Raw genomic sequence first — 12,390 nt, forward strand, 5'->3', positions numbered from 1 at the left:
ATTTAAAAATTATGATCACCAGAGGAATTAAACAGCTGGCAAAAACTTAAATGGAACCATTTTTATTGTTGTTTTAGATATGCTTTGTTTAAATAGGATGACATATTTTTTGTCGTTCTCATCTGGGGTACGAGTTAACAATAGAAATATTGGCGGCGCGGTGTTCAAAAGACAAAACATGACGATCATGGTTTCTTGATCATGTACTGCAATCTTGTGTTTTGTTGGCATATGGTATATGAGAGGTAAATATATGAAGTCATTCTCATTGTATGAATTTAACATTATAGTGCGCAAGTTAGGGTATTGATGATTGATCCAGATTTTCCAGTTGGTGAGGGACTGGAGTCAGAGGGGAAGGGGGTTATGTAACCTGTGTACAGTGTCCTGACTCTGGGACAGATCATCACAAAAAGTCCATATATACTAACGTGGCGTTCTGCTACGTGTGTTTTCCTAAATACCCCCTTCTTGAAAAGTGTGAGGGTATATTGTGATTGGGATGTTGGTCTGTCTGTTTGGGGTACCGTTATCTGCAACTCCCCTTCTTTGCCATTATGCACCACTTTTACTTTTTGATCCAACACATAATTTGGGTTTGCCATAGCAAAACATGGACATGGCCATTCTTTCTATAAAATCGAAGGGTACCAATCTCTCGGGTCTATGACAGGTGACCGAAAGACAACTCACCGAACGACAACTCGCCGACACTTTTTTCACCGACACTATAAAACTCGCCGATACGACAAGTCACCAAAAGAAGGGTTACCGACAGACACATCATCGACCGAATATATAAAACATGGAAATTTAACAAATATTTAGAGAAAATCATATGTGAATAAACGTTTTATTCATTTTTTCATGTAATCAAAAACTTCACTCAATATTGCCGACCTATGACCTTGCTCGGATTCACGAGAAGCAATCTGTATGCGCTAGACCAACAATGATGAATATACAAAAAAAAAACCAAAGAAAACATGTTTTTTAAATACATCTTTGATTATGTTTATTATATCTGAATACTTAACACAACATCTATCAATTATTACATGAATTTCTACACACACAGACACTATTGTCGGTGAATTGTCCATTCGGCGAATTTGCACGCATTGGTGAATTTCACTTTTGTCGGTGACCTGTCTTTCGGTGGGTTGTCTGGCACCGAATCTCTCATCTGCTATTCCTCCTTTACCACTGATTTTCATTGAATAAACTTAAGTGATACTTTCACCGATTCTTTATTAAATATTGTAAATTTGCACGTCCTATTTTACTTTTTGATCTGACACTTATTTCGGGTCTCCCAGAGCAAAACGTGAACTTTACCATTGTAATTCATGGGGGGGGGGGGGGGGGGTCATATAGTGAACTCAGTGCTCATTAGTACCTCGAGTTTTTATTTGGGAATTTTCCACCCCATTTTGGGAATGGGTCCCAGGCCCTTACCATTGGGAATTTAACAACAATTTACAACTTTTTCGGAAATTTTATAGCAAGATTTCATTCAAGAAATAATTAAAAAGATGATAAGTGTTGGCAAATTGGATGATTTTTAGTTACCGGTTACTTGCTTAATCTTCCAATTGAGAAGCTGGTTACTTGGATGATTTTTCGAAAAAGTTTCCATATCTGTCAAATATATCTTATTCTTTACTCATCGATAGTTGTAATACACAAATATACTGTATATGAACATTATTTACAATCCATGCATATGATAGGGTATACAATATCGTCAAAGAATTTTGATTTCAGATTAAATGATTAAAGAAAATAAGGAATTCAACACATGAAGAAGACAAATAAATATATATTCGTCAATCACAATTTTACAATGGCTTTCGTTGTTTTCTTTTTCAGCCCCCAAAATATATCACAATCAAGAAGATTAATTATTTACACACTCCGTAATTACTAGTTTATTTGTGGAGTGTACAGTAAATTGCTGATTTCTGAATGATATTTTAAGCTTAGGTGATTTAACAGATTTGAATCAGCTGTTCGTTTACAACACCCAAAGCTTAATATTTCTGTGGCGGCATCTCCTTAAATTATTAAATGAGGTAATAATTATAACTCAGGTCTTCAAAAGTTGTATACCCCGGCAATCAAAGCTTTCAGTTATAAAAACTGTGAAAATTAATCAGAACAATTCGATCAACTAGAACCGCTATATCAAGTCTAATGGTACCTAACATTAAGGAAATGTGTTAGTATACATTTTAATTTTAAACACAACATGACATTCATTTTCTGTGTATTTACTATGTAAAATGTATTTTATCTCAGTAACCGAAAGCAGTTTTACTAACAGATACTCGCATCGTTCGACAGTTAACCGGTCAACTGAGTACTCGTTGACACCACTAGTTATGATGAATAAAATTGATTTTTAGCTCACCTGAGCCGAAGGCTCAAGTGAGCTTTTCTGATCAAAATTTGTCCGTTGTCTGTTGTCGTCGTTGGGGTTGTCGTCGTCATAAACTTTTCACATTTTCATCTTCTTCTCAAGAACCACAAGGCCAATTTTAACCAAACTTGCCACAAATAATCCTTAGGTGAAGGGGATTCAAGTTTGTTCAAATGAAGGGCCACACCCTCTTCCAAGGGGAGATAATTATGAATTAGTGAAAAAGTAATGGCCTTTTTAAAAAAAATCTTCTCCTCAAGAACCACTGGCCAGGAAAGATGCAACTCATGTGGAATCATCCTCAGGTAGTGTAGATTCAATTTTATTCAAATCTTGACCCCCCGGGACTAGGGTGGGGCCAAAATGGCCGATCAAAGTTTTACATAGGAGTATATAGGGAAAATCTTTAAAAATCTTCTTCTCAAGAACCACTGGGCCAGGAAAGATGAAACTCATGTGGAATCATCTTTCTGTAATGTAGATTCAAGTTTGTTCAAATCATGACCCCTGGGGGTAGGTGGGGCTACAATGGCCGATCAGAGTTCTACATAGGAATATGTAGGAAAAATCTTTAAAAATCTTCTCAAGAACCACTGGGCCAGGAAAGATGAAACTCACGTGGAATCATCTTCATATGATGTGGTGGGGCCAAAATGGCCGATCAAAGTTTTACATAAGAATATATAGGAAAAATCTTTAAAAATCTTCTTCTCAAGAACCACTGGGCCAGGAAAGATGAAACTCATGTGGAATCATCCTCAGGTAGTGTAGATTCAAATTTCTTCAAATCATGACCCCCGGGGGTAGTGTGGGGCCAAAATGGCTGATCAAAGTTTTACATAGGAGAATATAGGGAAATCTTTTAAAATCTTCTTCTCAAATACTTCAAAGTCATGATTAGTGATATTTATATGGAATCATCCTCATGTAGTGTAGATTTAAGTTTGTTCAAATCATAACCCCCAGGGATTGGGTGTGGTCACAATTGGGGATCAAGTTTTACATTAAAAATATATTTTTAAAAAATCTCCTTCTCAAGAATAGCAAAGCCATGATTAGTGATAGTAGTATTTATATGGAAGCATTTTTGGGTAGTGTAGAAAAATAAAGCCAATTAAAGGGAAAAATCCCAAGAACAGATAAGCTTTGTTTAGTCATATTGATATGTAAGCCACCTCATGTATTGAAGATTTAGGCCATACTTAAAAAATTGTTTGTTTGGAATTGCCGCCTGAAGGGTTTCAGACACAGGAGGGAGGGAGGGAAATTAATTTTTTTTTAATTGAAAACTAATTTTACATAGATCTGACACTATATTTCAGTGTTTTGTATGGTGCATGTGATACAGGTAATGGGCAAAAAAAAAAAGATTAAATAAAAAAAAAATCTTCCTACTTTTGATCAATAAAATTTTTTATGGAGGGGGCATTTCAATGAGGCGGGAGGCAATTCCAAACAAACTATAATTTTATTTTGGCCTTAAATTATTCAAATCATATGGCCCTTTGGGGTAGGGACGGAAACAATGGTGAATCAAATTCAAATTATTATGAAGCTAGATATAGGAAGAAAATGTTTTTAAAAAATCTTTTTATCAAGAAAAGCAAAGCTATATGCTGTATTAATATGAAGGCATTCTCAAGTAGTATTAAAATTCAAGCCCCCCCCCCCTCCCCCTTCAGTAAACTTTTCAGTTATGATCTGATTTGTGCTTTTTCCTAGCCGATTTGCTCAGGTGAGCGATGTGACCCCTGGGCCTCTTGTTTACTTCATTATTCAGTACTATTTCAGAGAATAGATCAATTATTATAAAGTTTTAGCAAAGTTTCCCAAAATTTTGTTCATTTCATTCAGAGTTCAAACCTGACCATTTTTGTTTTACATTAATTTTTCAAACATTGAACACATGCTGTTCATTTTGGGGAAAAACAGAGTGATTTTGCAATTGGGAATGGGGCCCATATTTGGCCCTACATGGGGCAGTGGAAAATCCCCTTTTTTACCACTTTGACAACAAAACAATACATTCTCAAAATTTTTCTTTATAGTCCTTTCAAGTCTGAAATTGATGCATGAATTGTCTCTACAGTATTACCTTGAGGAGGATTTTTTCTTCATTGCTTTGTTTTTAATTTGTTGGCTTAAGCCTGATGATGTCTTTGGTTTCGAAATATCTAGACATCTTAGATGGTGAGGTGACAGAACTATTGAGATATGACACAAAAGTGAAGAAAAGGGGGTTAAGATGGTAACCTCCTTTGTGTTTTTAGCTCACCTGAGCTGAAGGCTCAAGTGAGCTTTTCTGATTAAAATTTGTCCGTCGTATGTCGTCGTTGTTGTAAACTTTTTACATTTTCATCTTCTCAAGAACCACTGGGCCAATTTCAACCAAAGTTGCCACAAAGTATTCTTAGGTGAAGGGGATTCAAGTTTGTTCAAATGAAGGGCCACACCCTTATTCAAGGGGAGATAATTCAGAAATAGTGAAAATTTGGTGGTATGTTTTAAAAATCTTCTTCTCAAGCACCACTGTGCCAGGAAATTTGAAACTTTTAGGGAAGCATCCTCAGGTAGTGTAGATTCAATTTTGTTCAAATCATGATCCCCGGGGGTAGGGCAGGGCCATAATGGCCGATCAAATTTTTACATGGAAATAAATGAGGAAATTCTTTAAAAATCTTCTTCTCAAGAATAGCAAAGGCATGAATAGTCATATTTATATGGAAGCATCCTCAGGTAGTGTAGATTCAAGTTTGATTTGTTTTTTCATAAGAAATATTTTGATATACAACAGATTTATATAGAACCATTTATTTTCACAAAAACATCATTGTCCACGAAGTTTTTGGACAACCCTCGTATAGGGAAATTCTTTAAGAATCTTCTCAAGAATCACTGTGCCAGGAAAGATGAAATGTATATGGAAGCATCATCAGATAGTGTAGATTCAAGTTTGTTCAAATCATGACCCCCAGGGGTAGGGCGGGGCGGATATGTCTTTTAACCACAATGAACCACAATGAAACCACAAAGAACCACAATGAAACCATAAGGAACCAATTTACAATTATTATAATTTTTTACTCTTAAAATATTCATTACAGTACTATTTTTAATAAAATGCAATTTATCAAAATTTTTGCAACTTTGGGATATTCTCATTGTTCTTTTTTTTCAAAATTAAAGCAGCAGTGCATTAGAAAAAAATTATGGTATACATGTACAACACAAGAGCGAGGCCTCTTGTTTCTTATAATGCTTTCGCCTATACAATTGTAAAAATTTTTGAAGCATAATCCATTAATTGTTACCCTGTAAAAGATGTATAGAATGACCAACTTGATATTTATGTAATAAAAACAAGATAAAGAGATAATTTAATCCCCAAAACCTACCTTTAAGGAATGAAATGATCATTGATTAACTAATACAGGGACCTGTGAATTTAATTCGCTATATCCGTAATTCGTTATAACCGTATAACGAATTCGCAAAACCATATAAAGGGAATTCGCAATATTCATGTTTTCCTTCAAGAATTACTACCAAATATGTTAGGGAAGCAAATATTACAAAACATACCTTCGATAACTAAGGTTTTATTGTGAATTGAAATATATATACAATTCCATTAACAAAAATAAGTCAGTTCAATTAATCAAATTTTGAGATCTTTGAAAGTTCGTTATAAAAGATGTAAATTTCATTATATTTAACTTCAACAGGACCCAAAATCAGTTCGCTATATCCGTAAATTCGTTATAACCATAAAATTTTACAAGGATTTGTAAAGAATTTTGCTGGGGACCCAGAAAAAGTTCGCTATATCCATGAATTCGCTACATCCGTGTTCGTACTAAACGAGTTTAACTGTAGTTAGTCTGCATGGCTATAATCTGTAACCACTCCATAAAATTATTTCATTTTATCATATACGAGGGTTGATCCAAAAGTTCGTGGAATTTCTTTCTAAAATTTTAATGTGATTTGATGAAAACAAACAACAAGCATACTCATAATATAGAATAATATGACAACAATACTGGAATAATTTACCACTTTCCAATTACCAATGAGGTCACATGAGCTTTCTGAAAATGGATAGTTGTGAAACCCGGGGGAGACTTCGACGCGACGTCAAGTTAGATATGTCACGTCACGTTATAGAAGCAACTCACCCTAATGTTCAGTTTGAGTACGTAATTCTACAAAATACTGTCCTTTATTTTTTTTCTCAAGAAAAGCCTGGGTATCCTCTCGCACCAACTTATCTTCATTTTTCACTCATATTTCAAAATACTCCCATCTTTACATATAATGTTCCAATTTCAGTAGCAATATCAAGAAAAGTACGGCAGCCGACAACGTCCTTTAATTTGTTTTGGGGGATATGCATTAAAAACAGAGCATCCAAAACGCGACCACACCTATAATGAACGTCTATGGAAGTTCTAGTTTCTTAAATTTCTTATGCCACTGGAAAACCAATAACTAAATGCATTTTTCCCAAGCCTTTGTCAAAAATATACGCATTTAAAATAGAGTGATCCCAGAATTTTCACAATACGTATGACTTGATCAAAATTTGACGTTTGTCTAACAACTTATAGATGAACAATAAATCATCAACTAAATATCCAGTAAAATCAGTAAAACTCTCACAAAAAGGTTTATAAAAGATCAAGCAATCGTAATAATGACCTAATTTTCGTTTTATATACCACATAGGGCGGTTTAATTCTCATTTCACGAATTAAGAATTAAAATGAAAATAAACGCGTTAATGTCTCCCCCGCATTTCCGAACAACAGTTTCTATGGCAACTGCCATAGAGTTACTATCAAAGATATTTAAACTGTTTTTTAATATAAAATATTCATCAAGTGTCTACATTTTCATTTGTAATTTTCAACCAATTCCCCTTAAAAATAAATAAATTATGAAAAAATTCCACGAACTTTTGGATCAACCCTCGTACACATGTATGCTCATCTATTAATCATCATAAAGTTGATTTGAACATGTTTTATTTAGTGATAAAACAAAAATAGAATGCACAGCATTCCTTGTCCATGTAAGTAAGCCCTTAATACTCTGAATGACAAAAAATCGAGATATTAATTTCCTTTATATATTTAGTGCAACTACTGTTACAGTTTTTAAAAATTAATAATCTAATACCTCATTTCCAGAGTCCTTTATCCTTTTGACTTAAATTTTACATATATATTTTGTAGTAGACTTAATGCTTTTATAAGCATGCCAAAATTTTTACAGCTTGATGCCCAGGAGTAAGGAAAATGATTTTTTAAATTGCATTAATTTTGATGGTTTTGGTCCCACACCTCAGGCCCGTGGGTAAGAGATTTTGAAATCCAAAAGTTTTGCTCCCCTTTACCTATAGACGCTTTGTATCCTGCCAAAATTAGTTGAAATTGGATAAGCTGTTCAAGAAAAGGAGCTTAAATGGTTCAAAAGATTAGGAAACAGACGGACAGGAAGCACAACGTCAGACAATAACAGATAGAAATAGGTCACCTGTGTGACTCAGATGACTAAAAAATGCATATAAACCATATATAGATTCATTAAAATTAAATTAAGATGTCCTTGTGGTTCCTTGTGGTTTCATTGTGGTTCATTGTGGTTTCATTGTGGTTCATTGTGGTTCATTGTGGTTAAAAGACATACCCGGGCGGGGCCACAATGTAAGTTCAAATTTAAAGGGCAATAAAGCCACAGGTAGTCAAAGAAATATGCAAGCATCCTTAGTTAGTGTAGATTCAAGTTTGTTCGAATCATACTATATCCCCTTTAAGGATTGGTTGGGACCACTTTTGGGTTTAAACTTTATTAATAAACTGATTTCTGCTTTGGGTACTTCTGCTTTTTTCCAAGCTACAGTGCTCAAGTGAGCAATGTGGCCCGTGGGCCGGGGCCTCTTGTTTAGTTGTTACTTAGTATTGATTTTTTTCATACCAACAGGAGCAAGTCAACATTATAAATCTTAATCCTTAACTTCATTGTATGAAATAACTCTTACATAGATTTGATTGATTTATCTTGCAGGCAATGATACCTTTGTAAGACATGAAAGCCCAGTGTTGCATCTGTGCTGAACATTTTATCAATGACCCGTCAGTGGCCATAGCAGCTGTCCAGTGTGGGCACACTTTCCATGAAGGCTGTCTATCCACATGGCTGAAGAACTCTAACACCTGTCCCAGCTGTCGAAGTCGGGTCGATCCCTCGCGAGTCATAAATCGTCTCTTTTTTGATGGAGACGATGACAGTGGAAATGATGATACTGATGTAGGGCAGTTAAAGAACACAATACAAAGTTTACAGGCAGACAAACGCACAACAGAGCTCAAGGTGAAAGAACTCAACAGTGACAATGAATCATTGCAGAAAAAACTGAAGACTGTGAAAAAAGAGAAAGATTTAGCGGAAACAAAGTACTTAGAAGAGCAATCAAATATATCAAGTTTGAAAAAACAACTGCAGTTTTATCAAGTCCAGCAAAAATGTATTGAGAAGGAGAGAGAGACATGTTCAAAGATTAAACAGAAATTTTCACAGTACCAAAACATTGAGAGACTATTGACAGGTAACATTTTGCAAACTTCTTTTGAGTTTATAATTAATTGTTTTGGTCATAATTTTTTTTGCATTAAAATGAATGAATTCCTCATCTTTATCACATTTTTCATGAATTTTGTCTGTGAAAATCTTGTGATGGTAAGAATTAACAGTTTTGTTGTATATCTGTATATTGACATCATTTTACATGGATATTTTTAAAAGTGTGTATAATCCATTTGCAGCATGTGAAGTTGATATCAAAGAAACCATCCAACAATATGGTGATTCAAGTAAAGAAAGTGTACAGAACCTTGCTACTTATTGTAGCATGCTGAAAAGGGAATACGACAAAATCAAATTCGAGAAGAAAAATGTCAAGTCAGAATTTGAAAAATTCAAGAGAGAAAACATGTCCAAAGATCACATTCTTCAAGAGAAGGAAAGGGAGATAACGCACCTTAAGGAGCAACTAGCTCACTCTGAGGAAGATCTCAAAAAGGTGGAAAAAGAGAAGCATTCCCTAAAAAGGAAAATCTTGAATTATCGCAAAGCAGTTCAAAGTCCAAATGGAGAGAATGTAGCCAGTGTTAGTTTTGTGGATAAAATGATGAGTGAAAGTCCATTTGGGAATTTGAAGGACAATGTGGACTCTCCTGTTTTATTTGATGATTCCACAGAAAAAGTGAAAGAAGTGGACCTGGAGGAGTATACCAAGAAGTCAGTGTCTCCAGAAATATTGAAATCATCGAGCACCCTAAATTCTCAGAACAAACGCCCAAATGACTCAGGAACAGAGGTCAAGTACCTAAAAATAGGATCAGCCAGTCAGAAGCCGGTGAAGAGACAGAAATGTGATGATCTGGCAGAAGTTCAGGGACTGAGTCATTTCAATATATTCAAGAAAAAATCAGGAGTAGGGGACTATAGTTCTTCCATCAGGAAAGGCTTCAATGGACTGGGTTGTGTAGAAACATTCACGGAACCCTCGGGGAGACCTAAGTTCACTGTGCCAAAAAGGTCCATCAGTCGAGTGAGTAAGAATGGTAAAATGCTGAAGGTTCCGTCTTTACCAACTCTTGATAATTTTGTTGTGCTTGACTGATTATTCCTTAAGATTTCTACCTCATCGTATGGTGCTATTGGTATACACACATGTAATACATTATAGGTAATTGTTATATGGAAATCATGAGATGGGTGAAATTATTGTTACTTGGATATTTGGAAATTGTAACTGATTTTAGGTGAAAAAACTATTCAGTTATCCTTTAAGTGCTAATCAGGATCTTAAAAGTAAAAAGAATATTACTAAAACATAGAGAGTCATTTGTTTCAAGATGTTTTAATATCTATGAACAATTCAGTGTAAAGTTAGCTGCCCACATCTATGTCTTTGTTGTCTCTCTCAGTAAGGAATTAACATCCCACTGTACAGTAGAGCTGTGTATGAGTATCTGATTCGAAATTCTCTACTTTTGTGCAGTGATGACACATTTATTTATATGATACACACTGAACATGCATATGTAAATAATTTTTTTGCATTAAATTTTTAGAAGCAATTTGTTATCGTTTGTAGTTCATTCTAAATCAAAGTGTGAAACACAGGGGGTCATCAAAGTTAATTTGTATTCTTTCTATCTGACCACTTAAACACTATATACCAGTAATAATTAAAAATAGAAAGAAGACAAAATAATAGTGTTTAGCCCCTGATGGTTAAGAAAGCTTGCATGATCATTGATCAATTTCATTTTGTTATTGTTTAATCAAAAACTTCATAATTACTATACATGTATTTATGCCCCCTATAATTGATGATTCAGGGATATAAATGTATAGTTTTTGCACCGTTTCTGATTTTTAGGTCACCTGAGTACTTCAGGTGACCTATTGCTATCCGTTTTCGTCCGTCGTCGTGCGGGTGTGCATCGTGTGTTAACATTTGAACATTTTCAACTTCTTCTTTGAAACCACTGAACCAATTTCAACCAAATTTGGTATACAGCATCTATGGGTGAAGGGGAACAAAACATGAATTTTATGGTCCCTGCCCCCCTAGGGCCTGAGGGGTGGGGCCAAAACCACTAAAATTATTGTAATCTTTAAAAATCTTCTTCTTTACTCCTGGACATCAAGCAGGCAAACTGTTGGCATGAATGTAATGAGCATTGAGTCCTCTACCAAAATTGTGAAATTCATGGCCCAAGGGTCAGGGGTTCTAGTGCTAGGGTGGGGCTATATAGATTATATAGTGAAAATGCATTATTTCTTTGAAAATCTTCTTGTCTGCTCCTGGGTAATAAGTAAACTAAATAAGTACATACTTATGATGAGCAAGAGTGCCTCTTCCAAAATTGTGAAATTTATGGTCCCAGGGTAAGGGGTTCTGGTGTTAGGGTGGGGCTCTATTGATTATATAATGAAAATGAATTTATTCTTTGAAAATCTTCTCTGCTTCTGGGTATTAAATAAACTAACTAAGCACATAGTTATGATGAGCAAGAATGCCTCTTACAAAATTGTGAATTTTATGGCCAAGGGTCATGGGTTCTGGTGTTAGGGCAGGGCTCTATTGATTATATAGTGAAAATACATTAATTCTTTGAAAATCTTTTCCTTTGCCCCTGGGTTTTATGCCAATGATCCAAGTTTATATATTTATGATGAAAAAAGGTGCATCTAGCAAAATGGTTATTTTTTATGCCCCCCGCCCCCTGGGTCGTGGGGGAGGGGGGGGGAGGGTACATAGTCTGAAAATAAACAGAGCTGCCAACCCTTACGATTGTGGCGTAAGGCGTACGAAATCAGCGTCTAAAATACGCCTTACGATTTCTCTCTATATTCTTCCGATTTCAGTTTTTCTTGTTCAAAGTTTATAATACCGGTATTTTCATAGCTGGCAGCCTATATAGTTTCTATTATTATATTATATTCATAATTCTTACAACGCTCGCTTGTATCATCGTTTTGGTTTTAGAAGGCCGATCACATTCATGTCAATGTTTAAAGAAAACAAAATGGAAACATGCCTCAGATTGCATGTCCATTTACAAAACATCTTCAGCGGCAGGGGGCCTTGGTGGTCCCTAGACCCCGCCTTACTATTTGTCATTTCAGAATGTTGGCAGCTCTGAATAAATTAATGCTTTGAAATCTGCTCTTTGGTATTAATCAACATGTGGCCCCAGGGTCAGTGGTTCCTTTGGGGTGGGGTGCACAAATAGTTATAATTTAAAGTGGAAGTGCATTTTCTCTTTTTTACTCTGATCTACCTCTCGGTATTACCGTAAGTGAATAGAGTAAGCATGCTAAGTTTATAATTATGATAAGCAATGGTGCCTCTTTCAAAATTGTGAATTTCATGGCCTCTGGTTTAATAC

At 35.2% G+C, this 12,390-nt stretch overlaps 2 protein-coding genes across 2 annotated transcripts in view; both read left to right on the forward strand.

Moving 5' to 3' along the window:
* Positions 1-12,390, forward strand: part of LOC134268771 (uncharacterized) — a 209,676-nt gene that overhangs the window by 17,824 nt on the left and 179,462 nt on the right. The window lies entirely within an intron of this gene.
* LOC134268761 (E3 ubiquitin-protein ligase TRAIP-like) lies at positions 140-10,562 on the forward strand. The gene is made up of 3 exons (XM_062750998.1): positions 140-245; positions 8,492-9,032; positions 9,250-10,562. The coding sequence occupies exons 2-3, from the start codon at positions 8,513-8,515 to the stop codon at positions 10,107-10,109; spliced, it is 1,380 nt and encodes a 459-aa protein (XP_062606982.1). The 5' UTR covers positions 140-245; positions 8,492-8,512; the 3' UTR covers positions 10,110-10,562.

This window comes from Saccostrea cucullata, unplaced genomic scaffold (genome assembly GCF_032062105.1).
Source record: "Saccostrea cucullata isolate Sc308-1 unplaced genomic scaffold, CSIRO_AGI_Scuc_v1 ctg772, whole genome shotgun sequence".
Lineage (NCBI taxonomy): Eukaryota > Metazoa > Mollusca > Bivalvia > Ostreida > Ostreidae > Saccostrea > Saccostrea cuccullata.